This window comes from Chenopodium album, chromosome 26, assembly GCF_948465745.1.
Source record: "Chenopodium album chromosome 26, dcCheAlbu1.1, whole genome shotgun sequence".
Lineage (NCBI taxonomy): Eukaryota > Viridiplantae > Streptophyta > Magnoliopsida > Caryophyllales > Amaranthaceae > Chenopodium > Chenopodium album.
The window spans coordinates 5,155,001-5,171,587 of record NC_137859.1 but is presented as its reverse complement, the minus strand read 5'-3'; the positions used below and the strand labels follow the sequence as shown (position 1 = coordinate 5,171,587).

At 33.0% G+C, this 16,587-nt stretch overlaps 3 protein-coding genes across 3 annotated transcripts; all 3 read right to left on the bottom strand.

Annotated features, from left to right (window-relative positions):
• Window positions 1-917: 917 nt before the first annotated feature.
• Window positions 918-4,292, bottom strand: LOC145617646 (omega-amidase, chloroplastic-like). The gene is made up of 10 exons (XM_081672368.1): window positions 3,970-4,292; window positions 3,730-3,846; window positions 3,013-3,234; window positions 2,833-2,923; window positions 2,295-2,369; window positions 2,084-2,162; window positions 1,819-1,834; window positions 1,643-1,723; window positions 1,448-1,530; window positions 918-1,354 (listed from the first exon to the last, which is right to left on the bottom strand). The coding sequence occupies exons 1-10, from the start codon at window positions 4,039-4,041 to the stop codon at window positions 1,249-1,251; spliced, it is 942 nt and encodes a 313-aa protein (XP_081528494.1). The 5' UTR covers window positions 4,042-4,292; the 3' UTR covers window positions 918-1,248.
• Window positions 4,293-5,125: 833 nt separating this feature from the next.
• Window positions 5,126-7,899, bottom strand: LOC145617469 (high affinity nitrate transporter 2.4-like). Its single transcript, XM_081672171.1, has 3 exons — window positions 7,096-7,899; window positions 6,785-6,900; window positions 5,126-5,771 (listed from the first exon to the last, which is right to left on the bottom strand). The coding sequence occupies exons 1-3, from the start codon at window positions 7,897-7,899 to the stop codon at window positions 5,126-5,128; spliced, it is 1,566 nt and encodes a 521-aa protein (XP_081528297.1).
• Window positions 7,900-11,156: 3,257 nt separating this feature from the next.
• LOC145617458 (high-affinity nitrate transporter 2.1-like) lies at window positions 11,157-13,758 on the bottom strand. Its single transcript, XM_081672160.1, has 3 exons — window positions 12,955-13,758; window positions 12,705-12,820; window positions 11,157-11,820 (listed from the first exon to the last, which is right to left on the bottom strand). The coding sequence occupies exons 1-3, from the start codon at window positions 13,753-13,755 to the stop codon at window positions 11,157-11,159; spliced, it is 1,581 nt and encodes a 526-aa protein (XP_081528286.1). The 5' UTR covers window positions 13,756-13,758.
• Window positions 13,759-16,587: the final 2,829 nt, after the last annotated feature.

Genomic DNA, 16,587 nt, shown 5'->3' with positions numbered 1-16,587 from the left:
GAGTCCTGCTGAATTAATGAATCAAAGAAGAACAATATTATTAACTAGTTTTGTAAATCCACTTATAAAATATATATGTAAAATTCTAAAATATATATACATGCAATATTATATAAGTGAAAAATTTCAAAATTAGCACTTTACTGTAGTTATTCTACGAGAAACTAGAAATGGTAACAAGGGGTATTCATGTAATTAGGCATATGCACAAACGAATGTTAGAGGACCAACTCAACCAAAAGCTTAAGCTGATGGTTGATGTCCAGGAATATGTTTTATACTCTATCACTCCCCCTCACAGGAAAGGCCCTTTGGGCTTGAAATGTGGATACAACACAGGCCCACCCATACCTGCTGCGAATTAATTCCACTTTGAAGAAGGGGTGGATGAGATTCGAACCCGTGACCTTTGTGTCACGCTGGCTCTGATACCATGTTAGAGGACCAACTCAACCAAAAGCTTAAGCTGATGGTTGAGGCCCAGGAATATGTTTTATACTCTATCAACGAATGCATATTCTGGTATCATTGGATGATCAAATGGTACCACTGAATATACAGTGATACTATATATATACACATAATGATATTATATATGCATTCAGTGGTACAAAATTTATGCATAAATAGTATCACTGAGGATTCAATGGTACTGTATAAACTATACGTGGAACAATCAACATGTGGTACCCCATCACGTGATACAATCCGACCAAAAAATAGGTGGGGTCCACCAACAGACCTTTCTCTTCCTATCTCTCTCCTCTTTTCTCTCTCTATCATGTGTTTTAAAAATATATTAATCAATGTTAGGCATTTACAAATGCCTAACTTTCCTCCCTTTAAAATTCCTCGTTATTCTACTGTAAAACTTCATTACTCTTTGATGTAAATGATTTAGTCAAAACCAATCAACGCATGACAAAATAAGATGTTACATCATCATTATACTATGGAGAAGAAATTACAGCACTTGTTTCAAAAGTAAAGAAATTACAGCACTTTTATATAGAAGTAGTACAACTCTTCTGCAGGCTAAAATTTTACCAGCATCAGGCCATCAGCATACATCTCAATATCTCATGGAGTATAATAAGCTTCTACTTATACAGGAGCATGAGGCATTTGATCGCAAGGGACGGAGGAGGAAGATTTTTGTGGATGACTACATGGAATAATCATTTTGGTTCATGTAGCAAACCCTACTTATGGGATTAAGGCGGTGATTGATTGATTGCACAAGCTAAGTCATGAAGCACTACAAGACTCAGCATATTTAGCGAATTTCGACTGTTCTGTATCCAGAAATTTGTATATTTCTTCCTTATGTTGGTTCAGCAGAGGGAAGAGCTCTCTGAATAAAGCATGCAAACATTCAGATCAAGATAACAAAATGTAATAATTAGAGAATTTTTTCCCCTCAATTTACAATGGAAGTAATAAGTACCTCTGAAGCTGGTTTTCTGCATAATCAATCTCAACTATTACAATTTTCTCTTCATGTTCTGCTTTACCTTTTATTTCACCACTCTGTCATGCAGACATGCATATAAAAATCAGTATATTACATCAGTATAATCCTTAAATTGTCCGAATTTGATATCAAAACATAACATAGTATGCTAGGATCATTAGTAATTACTGGACCAACAATCATGGAATGACCCCAAATTGTGTAAGATCCAGCTGAATCTCGGCATGGTGAACAAACAGCAACAAACACCTACAAGAAACAAAAAACATTCATTCTTACTGTCATCTTTTTACACCGATTACACAAGAGACTAGGCAGGAATTGAAGAGAGTTAGTAATGCTACCTGGTTATCAATTGCCCTGATGAAACGGTGTACATGTCAAAGAACCCGAAATCACAGATTTAGGAGATAGATCAACATGACCAACAATTTCAATCATGAGACAAGCATAAAGTGCAAACATCTTCCAACACAAATGACTAGATTTTAGTATAAATTAGTCCCCTTGCTCCAAATTTAATGTCATCAATGCTTTTTCAAGGTCAATAATTATCAAACACATTTGCTAAGGCAGAATTTCAATTCGATGTGTTAGCTAAGTACTTGCCTGGCTTTTGTTTCTAGTTCCCAGAGCATTTTTCCAGTGCTCATATTGAATGCACCAGGATAAATAATCAAGTCAGCACCTGGCATTGCATACATAATTACTTACTCGAATGTATCAACAGAATCATTTGATTCTCTCTGTATTTCGGGATAATGTATATATATTTTAAGTTGAGTAGTGCCACTTTCAAAACGAGACATAATATAAGAACCTTTTGCTCTGTACATCATAGCAAGCTCTGGGAAGCGTATGTCATGACAGATACCAATCCCTATGCGGCCTACATCTGCAGGCATTTATACAATATTAATACATGCTGTTCAGCTTAAAATGCATCAGAATTCAGAATCACAAGTCTTCAAGAAGTATACATGCTTTTCTTTGACACAATTCAATATTTTAGTAGCATATGTAAAAGGAATTTAATGGATACTCAATCATCCAACTTATGTTACTTGCTAGGCTAGCTCAAACAACATTGATGATAAACAGCATAGATCAATCACACCCTAAAGAAGAAGCGAAATGTATTACAGAATACATCAGTAGCAACACATGAAATCCTACAAGAAAAAACATTTGTTATTTGATAGGGTAACCAATTAACATTCAGAACAGATATTACAGTATTACTTTAATGTTACTGTAGGATCAAATTTGGATATACACTGGAACTTCTGTTCAATATCAGGAGCTATATTCTCAATCTGAGCCTTTACTCAAGTAGCGAATTAACACTGCAATACTACCTGTGTCCACAACTGTAGGTGTGTCTCCAGCAGTGAAGGAATCCGACTCCTTAAACAAAGATCCAGGTTCGTAATAATCAAACAAGTGCAACTGCAAATGCACATTCAAAACCAACAGAAATTCACATTTAACTACCAGTTCACCTAGCTAATTATTATGATCATTACAAGAGGGCTTACTTTACTATGCTTAGCTTTGAGCATTCCATCCGGTCCAAACACACAACATGTGTTATACATTTTACCATTTTTCCTCTCTGGAATTGACCCCCCAACTATTGTGATCTTACGACTGCTAGCAACTTTCGATAACATACGAAAAGCCTGTGATGATTCCTCTTTATCAAGCTCTTCAGCACACTTTGCAAAGTACTCATGTGAATAGGGGCACACCCACATTTCCTATATATTCATGACCAACAAGTATTAACAATGAATTCAACATGATTAATCTTAGGACCTCTTCTCATTGACTGAAATGAGCTGAACTACACTGAAATGAATATTATATAAGAAAAGGAAATTAGGAGCTAAATTGAACTGAACTTAAGTTATTAGAGTTGAATTGAAAATAATCGTATGAGAACAGACCTTAGACTGTGCTATATTGGTTTCAAGGAAAATATACTAAACTAAACGAGTTTTATTCTTCAACAAAGAAATTCATTTTCCACCCTTTTCACACACACACACAAAAAAAAAAAAAAAAAAAAAAAAAAAAAAAAAAAAAAAAAAAAAAAAAAAAAAAAATCTGCAGCATTTCATCAAGCAGTAGAAGTGCAATAAATAAGCTTATAACTGATTAAATCGAATTTCATCTATATCATTATTTTAGTGGCTTTCTTTAATACAATAACAAGAACAAAAATGAAATTAAGTGAGAGTGAAGAAAGTTACAGGTAAAACAAGAAGCTTAGCACCCTTATCAGCAGCTTCCTCGAGCATGTTTCGAGCGCGATCCAAGTTTGTATCTTTATCAGTAGTTACCATTAATTGACATAGAGCTATTTTAAACTGCAAAATTTATTTTGTTTGAATCTATTTACTCAGATTAATGTACAAAAATCATAAATGGAGGATTTTGATTTTCATAATGAACAAATAAAATCCCAGAAATTAATGCAGGATCGATCTGACCTGAGAGATAATACGAGGTACTAAAGATTCTGAATTAGCTCCACTGGTCTTTGAAGCTGCTGTTGACTCCATCAGTGCGACTGCGAGTGACTTGATTTTTTACCCAATTTTATTATATTGATGAAGACGAGGGAGGATGACTAATGGTTACTTTTTTTTTTTTTGAAACCATGACTAATGGTTACTCATTAGTCATTACAAGAAGGTTTTTATTTTTCTATTTTAATTATCGAATTTTATTGGATTTTTTTTTTTTTTTTTTTTTGAAAGAAATCGAATTTTATTGGATTTGTACGAGGATATCAATTTATTTAGAGGCATGGATAAACATTTTCGTTTATTATGATAAATTGGAGATTTTTTATTTTATATATGGTTTCTTGAGGAAAAGACGGTAATAGATCAAGTGTCAACTAGATCTCCTTTTATCAGTTTTAGTGCGCCAACCCGTTACACTTTCTTAGATGAATTTTAGTTTATGCAAATTGAAGAGACGAAATATATCGTACAACCATTGTATATCCTTTGTACTCCGTAGCACAACCAATAATTACTCATTAACTATATTAAATACTTTCAGATAAAAAAAGAGAATGTATTGTGTGAGTTTAGACTCACTATGATGAAATGGATGTATGTTGACAAGTTGCAAATTTTATATAAAGCTTTTTTTTTTTTAAATTTTTTTTTTAGCAAATTGTATCAAGCTATCTTTTTTTTTTTTTTTTTGAAGCAATTGTATCAAGCTATCTATTAGATATTAATATTACTTTTTGAATGGTGGGCTCACGGTGAAACAGACACAGCCAGCACTTTTGCAATAAGGTTGCATAGCGAAACACAAATAATGTATTATTAAATTCAATTGTGTAGTCATGTGTTCCTAATCTTACAAGACAAATGAATTTTGCAAAAAAAATTTGTGCAAGATAGAAACCAAATTAAAACAAGCAAGAACTGTTGAAGATACAAAAGCAATAGTATACATGTATGTAAGTTAAGGCAAGCAAAATTCACTTGCTACAAGGTTATCTCCATAACTCATGAGCCAAAAATCCAAAAGTAAATAAAGAACTTCGAATAATTTACTATAGGAGTTCATCATATCATCGTTGTTTAAGGCAAAAGCAAATAAAAAACGAAAGTATGTAACTTATTAAATATTGTTAGGGTTGGGACTTGGTGTAGCAGACTTCCTTCCACGCTCAGACCGGGCACTTTCAGCAAACTTGACACTTCCTTCATGCATTCCCTTGCTCTTCTCATTTTCGTCGTACTCGGAAATGTAGTAAGCCTCCTCATTAGCACTCTTAGAAGGTGGAAAGAACATACTACCCCATTGAGGGAAATGCACCAAGGCCACGGGCAATGTGCACGCAATAGTCATGACTCCCATGTACATAAGACCTTCATGGGTGCTAAAATTGTCCATTGTGAAAAAAATAAATTGAGTCACTCCGGATCCAATGTTGCCTCCTGCACCCGTGAGGCCGGATATGATCCCTAGGGATCGTCGAGAAATGAAGGGGACGACCCCATAGGTTGCCCCACACGCGGCTTGAGCCCCTAGTGAGAAAAGGACTAGTGCTACGATGGCAGTGGGTAGGGTTGTGGCTAAGCCTAGCCACACGCAGAAGAGACCACCCAAGGTTTGGAAGGTCCAAAGGGTCCAAAGTCGGCCTCTCATACCGAAGTAACGTGCACTGTAGTCGGAAGCTAGCCCTCCCAAGGGGCGGGAAAATAAGTTAGCCATTCCAAAACTAGCTGCGATGATTCCTGCTGTGTGCAACTTGAGGTTGAATCTGTCAAACCATACCATCATATCAATACGATTATCTATTATTTAGCTTTTTCGTTATTACGTGGTGTACTAAAGTAACTAACAATATTCAACATTATTTATGATGTATCAAACACTTTTATACAACAACTAACTTACTACTTCGTATCAACTAGTCAAACCAGTTAATAGAATTAACTAATCAAACTTGTTAATAAAACATTGCATTAATCAACAACCTGTTAATTACCAAATAGTGCTTAAACATAACCCAACTTTTAAAATTTGGTTTGATTATTTTAATTTATAAGTACATATGTTCAAATTCTAGAAATACTTTTTTTTTTTTTTTTTTTTTTTTTTTTTTTTTTTTTTTTTGAGGCCAAATTCTAGAAATACATACATAATGTTTAATTATCAAATAAAGATTCTCCGATCAATGAGTATCATTATTAGACTGACGTATGAGAACGAAATGGGTTGAATCATAGCTCTAGGAAAAAGTCACAAATATTATCTAGCTAATGTAGACGTGTAGAATCTAAGTTCTATTTTGTATAATATTGATCAAAAGATTCCAATGTTATAATAATTTCATACCTTAATAAAAATTAATTAAAGGATAGGCCAATCACTTTCAAGATAAATTCAAACTAGACAAGTGGCATGGCTTGATGGGATATTATACATGTATTTTTTGATGTAAAGTAGTCCAATAATATAGATGCATATATAGATAGTGTATACGTTGTCAAATAAATTAATTAAATAGCTTTTTATTTATTTGCAAGATTTGAGTTTATATGATAAAGATTGTAATATGAATTCAACCTAGCAATAGTTCACTAGTTATTATACTAATTTCAGGTTAATGATGAATATATACATTACTCCCAAGTTGAAATCCTAGTTGATTTGTTAGATACTTTCTAAAATGATTAATAACAAACAAGAATAATATTCAAAAGTCTAGTAATAATACGTTGATATGAGTTTAGAAGTCTATACAAATAATCAAGGAAAATATGAAATTACCTGTCAAAAAAGTATTCTGCAATGACGTTATCGGTGGTCAACTCCACACCCAAAGAGTAGCCATAGAGGAGCACAAAGACCCATGTACGGTAGTTGGAGATTGCATACCAAAGTACCTATATTAATTAAGAAATAACATAAACATGATCAGTAAATACTCTGTACATACTTTAAAGAGTATCAATAATGTTTAAGCAGGTCTTACGAAAGTGAAAATTACTAGTCTCTCAGACAAACTTAAAAGGACGGTTGAAGAGAATTAAATATATATACAAACTTGAAAAGAATTTTGAGTAATTTAAGAAAGTTACCTTAGAGAATTTATCTTTGGCCACCTCACCCTTCTTTTGTAAGGCACCAAGGTTACCATCAGGCAAGTCTTGACCAAGGGTAAGCACCAATATACCCATAATAATATGTAACATTCCTGGTATAAAGAAGGCAATCCTCCATGCTACAAATGGTGTAGCTCCTGTACGCCGGATGATCTCGAAAATCAAAGGCATAAGAAGTTGGGTTGCACCACCTCCTACGTTTCCCCACCCTGCCGCCGTCCCATTAACCAACCCGATAATCCTACCATTAAACATGGTACTCATCCAATACTGGCACGACACGAAAGTGGCTAGACAAAAACCTATCATGAACCTCACCGCCACGTATCCAGCTGCATCGTCTATAACCGACATGCAGAAGACCGTAGGGGCGGTCAACATGACTAGGAAGGCACAAGCGTACCTTGGACCCATAAGGTCACACACGGTTCCCATGACAAGCCTAGAGAAGACACTCCCTGAGACGGATGCAACCGAAGCATTACCAATATCCCTCTTAGTAAGGTCAAGGTTGTCCCTAATGATAGGAACCAAGGGAGCAGCCGCGAAAGTGGATATGTAACACGCACAAAATGATATCCAACTAAGGTGGAAAGTGGTCATGTGAGGCTTTGCCAAGGAGAATATCTTGAGCTTAGTGGCCTTGTGCTCTGCATCGACTGGCAAAGAAAACTTGGCCGTCGTGTCTATAGGGACTGTGTTGGGGGAGACCGAGAAGGCGTACGATTGTTCCCTTCCGGTGACTCCATGCATGGAGCTTCCGGGCTCACCAGTAGCCATTGATGAACTTTTTTTGTTTTTGATTTTATGATTTTTTTTTTTTTTTTGGGTTTAGGGTTTGTAAATTTGTATGTATTGTTGTATTAGTTTACGTTGTTGGATACAAGTACTTGTTAGAGTATATATATATACTCGTATAGTATGTAACGTTGACAATGTAAAAGGTGATAATGAGGCCAATGAAGATCCCAACGGGTATCATACATAATCATTTTTTATTCAATGGAAGTTTGGAGAAAAGGGTGATTACACATTTGTAGAGTTGAAGGGTTACTATTTTAAATAAAGAAATATATTATCAAAGAGTTTACAAAGTCAGAATTTTATTTTAATAATTGTGATTAGAATTCTTAATTGCACCAAATGTGGTATATTCCAATTATGGGGGCCTCTATTCTTTTTTAGAGAGAATCTGACTCATAAAAACTTTATCGAAAATGTTTTTATATACATTCAGGTATATAGAGATAGGTGCATTTAAGGGTAGTTTTTTTTATCATTTGATATTTTTTTTCTCATTTTAAGATTTTAAAATGAGCAAAAGATATTAATTGGGTAGATTGAAAATACTTGCACCTTACATCCGGGTGTGCATATTTTTTTTTTTTTTACAAAAAAAATGTTATACTTGTTTGATTGACTTAAAAACTTTAAAAGTAGATTAATTAATTAAGCTTATTTTTTCCTTGAAATGTATGCCAAAAAATAATTTATACTCTGTTTGTTGCAAGCAATTTAAGACATAAATTTATTTCTACAACTAGTCGATTATTGATCTATCACTAGTTTATTTAATTTTTAATAAAAAGAAAAGTAATTTTAAAATTTTATGGAGTATTAGGCAAAAATGCTAATTATTGATTTTTTTTTTTGTTATTATTATTACAATATAGTACAAGTGGTACAAAGCATCAATCATGATCATAATATAATTGAGGAATGCCCTTGGACTTTGTATATGCTGAGATCATGATATGTACAACTCATGCATAGCTTGAGTAACGTACTTATCATACTAACCATTATAAGGAATACCCCCTATATATGCACATATAATATATTTTAATTTAACATTATTGTGGTATCATATTATTCATCCATATGAGAGGTCACTTTGATTTAATTTTAATCATAATCTATATGATTATAGTCATCTTCTCAATAAACTCGTTACTGGCAATACAACTAGCTACACAATGTGTCAATTAGTATATATCTCTCGGAGGATGTCAATAAAAATCGCTATTCACAGGCAAGCCCTAGTTGGCAACCAATGTATCTCATCTCGCATCATCAATATAAGGTGTACCAATTGTAACATTTGACCTCTATGTACAATTTGGAGGTGCGTGGGTGTTATTTTATCTTGTAGTTTTGAAATGGTTTTCCATTAAGCAACACCATTTTATAAGCCACTTGGCCGAATCCACATGTGATTACCACGGTTGTGTTGTTAATTACCGCCTTTAATATCTCTAATTGAAAAGATTGATCCTCATAATTAAGTGATGTGATTAATCTGATTTATACACATTATTATCCACTATTTCATTTATGATGTACATGGCATTTAATTTAATCAATTGATGTTTAAATTATAAAGCATTGATTTTTTGAATCAATTATTCATATAATTGAATTATTACTCCATGTTAATTAACTAAATAATTAGCCACTAGGCTTATATACGATTTATAAAAATTGAGACAGAGGATTTTGATTCGTGCATATCGAGCAACACATAGGTTCATTGAAGAGTCAGCAGCATGCATATTTCAATTCCTTGCTTATATGATTATATCATCTGAAGAGACATTTGGTTCATATTCAATATATTTATATATACTTTAATATTTTGTCAATTCTTTTAATTAAGAAATGTTTGTTGAAAAATTATTTGAATTACAGCCTTAATTCTTTCCTCTATTGGACAACAACATGTTTTTTAAACAGCATTCCTTATCCTCCAGCAAATGGTTGACCCAATAACCCAAAACCATTGGATTATAGGGTCGGAAAATAACCGGCATTGTGCCAAAATTATATTTTGAATGAGGAATCTTCTACTTTGCTTAAAAAATAGGATAAAAAAGATACTTGTATATTCTATAATTAGTTGCTGGTTGTTCATATGACCTGATTAATAGAAATAATTAGTGGTGTACTTTGTATTTTTAAATATTAAAACGATACATAATTACTAAGTTAATGCTCATTAAATCATGATCCTCAAGAGGGAACACCAATAACAAATAATCAACAAAAGAGGAAAAAGTACGTTTAGTTAGAAATTGTAGACCGTGTCAGACTAGTAAAATTGGGAAACTTCTAGACAGTATGGACTTCAATAGTTAATACAGATCGAGTACTCCGTAGATTTTAATTTAGAATGGGTAATTGGATCCTTGTCTTGTTTCTCGACCGGCTTAACAAAATTAGTTGTTGTTGTAGCTGTTAATTTATTGTTGTAGTATTAGCTAGGAGAGCTCCACATTGAAGTTTGTGGCCGGTTTACCTGGTGTTAAATATTCCATTTTGAAATGAGGGGTGGATGAGATTTGAATTCGTTACCTTGCTTCTTGTAATGCTAGCTCTTGATACCATGTCAATGACCAATTCAATTAAAAGCTTAGCTCCATTATTGTTGATAGTATTTAAATTATACTCTTATCAAGTTTAATCTTAGGTCGGTCTTTTTGACAATGGAATTGAAGTTACTGTATGCAGCCATAAATTACTAAGTACCAATTCTTTTTTATTTTTTATTTATTTTTTAAACCAAGTACCAATTCTTTAATTTAATGTCAAAGAACAGTGGTAATATATATGCCCTAGAGAGGCCTATCAATATTTCTAAGTACTCCAAATTAATACAATGAGCCTAATTCAATTTTATTTTTATCCATACATGTCCAATATAAATATAAGTAGCAGATTATATATTACGGTGTACATAGGTGTGCTCGAATGTCAAGCATATGTTGTCATGCATTGTCCATAAAGCTATATCTTTGAGACTTTGAATAATTTGATCTTGATATTGAATGTGACATTTTACGGGGCTAATTCAACGCACAGTTGTAGCTAGCTCATATATGTATACATAATTACTGAATCTTAATATATTACAATTTCAATTACAAGAGTAACCAATACTTACTTAACTTATACGACTTACTAACTCATACCAAGTATAATGGATGTGATCATGTGAACCCAAAAGCATAAAAAATAAAAACAAGAGTAATTATAGTTTACTAAATATTGTTAGGGTTGGGACTTTGTGTAGGTGGAGTAGCAACAGAAGCCACCTTCCCACCTCGCTCAGACCGGGCACTTTCGGCAAACTTAACACTTCCTTCATGCATCCCCTTTCTCTTCTCATCGTCGTCGTACTCAGCAACATAGTAAGCCTCTTCATTAGCATTCTTAGTAGGGGGTAAGAACATACTACCCCATTGCGGAAAATGCACCAAGGTCACGGGCAACGTGCACGCAATAGTCATGATTCCCATGTAAGTAAGACCGCGGTGAGTGCTAAAACTACCCGCGGTGAAAAATATAAATTGAGTCAATCCGGATCCAATGTTGCCTCCTGCACCCGTGAGGCCGGATATGATTCCTAGGGATCGTCGAGAAATAAAGGGGACAACCCCATAGGTTGCTCCACACGCGGCTTGAGCACCGAGTGAGAAGAGGACTAATGCTACAATTGCCATGGGTAGGGTGTTGGATAACCCTAGCCAAATGCAAAATAGACCACCCATGGTTTGGAAGGTCCAAAGGGTCCAAAGTCGGCCTCTCATACCGAAGTAACGGGCACTGTAGTCGGAAGCTAACCCTCCTAAGGGGCGTGAAAATAAGTTAGCCATTCCAAAACTAGCTGCGATGATTCCTGCTGTGTGCAACTTTAGGTTGAATCTGTCAAATAATACGTCATATTGTTAATATTCTACGTTCATAATTTATAACTTTACAATGTCAATCAGCTAAAGATACTTCGAGCCTCCAATTCATAAGAATCGTTAGGCCACGGTCAACAAAATAAAAACTAATAAATAATAACATTAATTGATGTATGATTCCGAGTATGTTAACTAGACATATGATATATTAATTGTTTAATGCTATGTCAATTTTGTATTGTCCGGTTAATACTTAATACGAATTAAAATACTCCTAATTATACGGAGTAGTTTTGATTATCCGTACACGCATGTCATTGATATCACTCACATCAAGTATCAAGCTTAGCATTATGAGCTGGAGATTGATGATTCGATACAAATAGAATGAATCATCTTGTTTGTCTTATTCCAAAGTTTTAAAATTTAGACGTGAAAGATCTACTAGAATATACTTCATATTTAGAATCTAATAGTGATAAAAAAATTTAATAATACATGTTGAATTAAAAAAAGAAGGTATCGCATCTAAGATGAAGCTAAGTCAAACAAAGTATTCCTACTTGTTTCCATGTAATTAGCACATCCATTAATGCCGGAAATGCATTTTTAAGTAATAGTTTAACAGCATATCATTAATTTTTTTTATTTCATCAACTTTAAGTCTCAGTCAACAATAATTTTTACAAGTATTTTTATCGATGATATAAAAAGTTAAAAGTAGAAATATTAATCATCAACGACATACTTGTATATTTGCTCAATACTTAAAGTAACAAATATAATTAATTATAGCATATATGGCAATTATTATTAACATTTTAATTAACAACATTCACAATCCTCTCAAAAATTAATAAAATCATTCACAAAAAATGGGGAAATTAATATGAAAAATACCTATCAAAAAAGTATTCTGCAATGACGTTATCGGTGGTCAACTCCACACCCAAAGAGTAGCCATAGAGGAGCACAAAGATCCATGTACGGTAGTTGGAGATTGCATACCAAAGTACCTATATTATATAAGCAATGACATAAACATTATTAGTTCATATATTTCTGATCAATTATTACGAAAACCTAAAGTTCTTAGAAAACATTATTAGGATGAGTAATTAAGAATATAATATACAGTATATTAAATTACCTTGGAGAATTTGTCTTTGGCAACTTCACCCTTCTTTTGTAAGGCACCAAGGTTGCCATCAGGCAAGTCTTGACCTAGGGTTAGCACCAATATTCCCATGATAATATGTAACATTCCTGGTATAAAGAAGGCAATCCTCCATGCTACAAATGGTGTAGCTCCTGTACGCCGGATGATCTCGAAAATCAAAGGCATAAGAAGTTGGGTTGCACCACCTCCTACGTTCCCCCACCCTGCCGCCGTCCCATTAACCAACCCGATAATCCTACCATTAAACATGGTACTCATCCAATACTGGCACGACACGAAAGTGGCTAGACAAAAACCTATCATGAACCTTACCGCCACGTATCCAGCTGCATCGTCTATCACCGACATGCAGAAGACCGTGGGGGCGGTCAACATGACTAGGAACGCACAAGCGTACCTTGGTCCCATGAGGTCACACACTGTTCCCATGACTAGCCTAGAGAACACACTTCCTGAGACGGATGCAACCGAAGCATTACCGATGTCTCTTTTAGTTAAATCAAGGTTGTCCCTAATAATAGGGACTAAGGGTGCAGCCGCGAAAGTGGATATGTAACACGCACAAAATGATATCCAACTTAGGTGGAAGGTAGTCATGTGGGGTTTTGCCAAGGAGAAAATCTTAAGCTTAGTAGCCTTGTGCTCTGCATCGACTGGCAAAGAAAACTTGGCCGTCGTGTCTATAGGGACTGTGTTGGGGGAGACCGAGAAGGCGAACGATTGTTCCCTTCCGGTGACTCCATGCATGGAGCTACCAGGCTCACCGGCCATGTTTTTTGTTTTTTTTTTTTTTTAGGAATTTAGAAAAATCTAAATGTTGTACAACTAGTACAAGAAAAAAAGTTGTATTGGGCTTGTTGTTGTATTACGTTGTTGTAGACGTGAATATTTATAGTAAGGTAACGTTGACATTACAAAAGTTGATAATAAAGCCAGTGAAGATCCCAGCGAGTACACTACGTAATCATAAGATATTTAATTAATAATAATTAAAATAAAGGGTGTTGGTGGGTTAATATTCAGAATTAAAGAAATTATTAAAGAGTTTACAAAGTCAAGATTCTTATATCTTAATAACAAAATTAATAATTATACTTATACCGTATATAAGTGAATCCACTTCGCCGCATCATGAATATACGAGTATTGGAGGGCTTATCAAATGAACCAAAAGATAAGTGCCTTTTCTGGGGCCCTTCCAGCTAATTACTATATTTGTTAATGTTAATTTAATGAGTATTCTGTAAGAAATTACATTCGTTAACCATAAGAAATATAATAATCTGTATTTCTTAATAACACTTGGTAATAACAATTAGTTTTATGTAAGGAAAACTAAAAATGTATCAAGTCTTTATAAACTAGATCCATAGACCATAAGATTCTTTATAAATTTCTTTTGTTTTTTTAAATTAAGTGTACATGCCTGATCGAATACGTGATCAATGTAAATTAAAGGACAATAAAGTTACAAGATCACTCATTCAAAATTTATGACATACAATATTATTTTTATACTCTCAGGCCTCAACTTTCCAAAATAATTGGCATAGACTGTTTTCACTTCTTTTAGGTTAAATTTAAATGTAGCTTTAACTAACATTATCATGCATGTTAAATATGTGCTCCGTATTAGTTTGATTTCACAATATTAACTTTTTAAATAATTTTTACTGATTTATACTCAGTATCTATTATTAAGGGTCAAATTAGCTAGTGTATTAGCAAATGTGTTAGATTTGATAAAGTTAATTATTTAGAACAGGGGTTAATACTTAGTAAGTAGTGTTTATGAAGTAGTGGACGTTGGGTTAGGATTAGGAAACATACTTAAAAAGTGTAATGTATTCAAAAAATAAAAAAATTAAAAAAAAAAAAAAAAAAAAAAAAAAAAAAGGAAAAAGGAAATGTAGACTTACTATTGTTAGCCGACACTTTGTACGGCTGTACCATTAATACAGTGCACAGAGATTCTACGGAGTACTCGGCAATTCCATTTTTTTTTTTTATCAACTTGGAGTTGTATAACTTCAAATAAAAAGAGAGTATTAAAAAGTAAATTTGAAATATGAGGGCTTGTTTGGCACTATTTTTGGTTTTCAGTTTCCTATTTTTTTGTAAACTAAAAACCAAAAACTGGAAACAAGAAAAAGGTGTTTCCACTTTTTTGTTGTCAGTTTTCAAAATTATTATAATTTTAATAAGTTTAAATAATTTTTTATTCATTATGTGACATATATCATATACTTATAATAAACAAAAAAACAGAAAAACAGAAAACCACAATAATGCCAAACGAGCCCTGAGAAAGTAGGTTAAATAATTATGATTATTATTTTCGGCTAGAGTGGATTTAGTTATTTGCATTGTATATTTTGAAATTTGTTGCACTTTGACGCATTATTCCAAGAGAACTATGAACCATATCTATACAATTATTACAAGATTTACAACTAAAGAAGGTTGAATATCATTCAGTATTAAAGTACTTACAAGTTACACAAAATAATTAAATAAGTAAAATAAATAAAAAAACACTCGATTATTATTGCAAAATTTGTAAGTGTATTAATCATTATTCAAATTTCATTTCTAAATATTAGAGATAGGTTGGTAAATTGGTCTATGCTAATTAATAATACCATGACATACATTGGCATTAATAATACAAAGTATAAATGATATTCTATGTAATTCTAAAGTGGGTTTGGACTTTATGTGTTGAGATGATGATAGGTACACCACATAGCTAGCCTAATCAACGTACTTATCAATAATTATGCTCCGATCCGTATTATTTCTTTAATAAGATTGTACGGTTCAGCTATTTGAGGGGTCACTTTTGGTCCTATCTGCTACCAAGTCATCGTCTTTTCCAAATGAATATCTCGTCTTTGTCATCTAGCTACCAACACCCTTGTTAACTTATAGCACGACCGTCGTATGATGATATTTGTTACGAAGTAATCTAATTTTTTTTATTTTTTGTTTTACCCTACAAATTTACTAGCAACTTGTAAAAGTCTTATTATAGAGCAAAAAAAAAAAAAGTAAAATAACTAAATAAGGGTTTGAATTTAGTGATGAAGTGAATAAAAAAGAAGTAAGAAATACTCCATAATACGTAATAATCAATTATAACAAGATAAAGTATATTATTCAGATTAATTATTAAGAGATGTTGAGAATATTAAATGCATTTATCAATAAAACGAATTATAATAAAAATGCTTCCTCCTTTAAAAGATTAAAATGTAATGCTTGAGTCATTCACTTATTCTCATTCATTTTATTTTGTCACCTTCTCAAATTTTAATGTAATTTTACTACTATTCATTGCATATTCTATATAAGACAAAGTTTACTCTTCTACCTCCTCCGTCATATAATACATTATTTGTAGTAATTTGCAAATTATAATAAAAAAAGTAAAATGTACAGAGTATAATAACAATAAAGGTAGTACTACTAGTCTACTACCTATATAAAATTAAGTGGTTTGTGCTTATCTTATACTCGTACACAACAGCAACACATAAGTTCATTAGAAAGTCAACGTGATGAATATACTCTCAATAATTCTGATATATATTCTAAAGTGGT

Bases quoted from the DNA above. Each gene is read 5' to 3' on its own strand.
- LOC145617646 (XM_081672368.1), bottom strand. From the start codon at position 4,041: ATGGAGTCAACAGCAGCTTCAAAGACCAGTGGAGCTAATTCAGAATCT. The intron at 2,924-3,012 runs GTAAGCCCTCTT...GTGCATTTGCAG, and splicing joins TCAAAGCTAAGCATAGTAAA to TTGCACTTGTTTGATTATTA. The intron at 2,370-2,832 runs GTAGTATTGCAG...AAATGCCTGCAG, and splicing joins ACCTACAGTTGTGGACACAG to ATGTAGGCCGCATAGGGATT.
- LOC145617469 (XM_081672171.1), bottom strand. From the start codon at position 7,899: ATGGCTACTGGTGAGCCCGGAAGCTCCATGCATGGAGTCACCGGAAGG. The intron at 6,901-7,095 runs GTAACTTTCTTA...TAATTAATATAG, and splicing joins CCAAAGATAAATTCTCTAAG to GTACTTTGGTATGCAATCTC. The intron at 5,772-6,784 runs GTAATTTCATAT...ATGGTTTGACAG, and splicing joins GCAGAATACTTTTTTGACAG to ATTCAACCTCAAGTTGCACA.
- LOC145617458 (XM_081672160.1), bottom strand. From the start codon at position 13,755: ATGGCCGGTGAGCCTGGTAGCTCCATGCATGGAGTCACCGGAAGGGAA. The intron at 12,821-12,954 runs GTAATTTAATAT...TATATAATATAG, and splicing joins CCAAAGACAAATTCTCCAAG to GTACTTTGGTATGCAATCTC. The intron at 11,821-12,704 runs GTATTTTTCATA...ATTATTTGACAG, and splicing joins GCAGAATACTTTTTTGATAG to ATTCAACCTAAAGTTGCACA.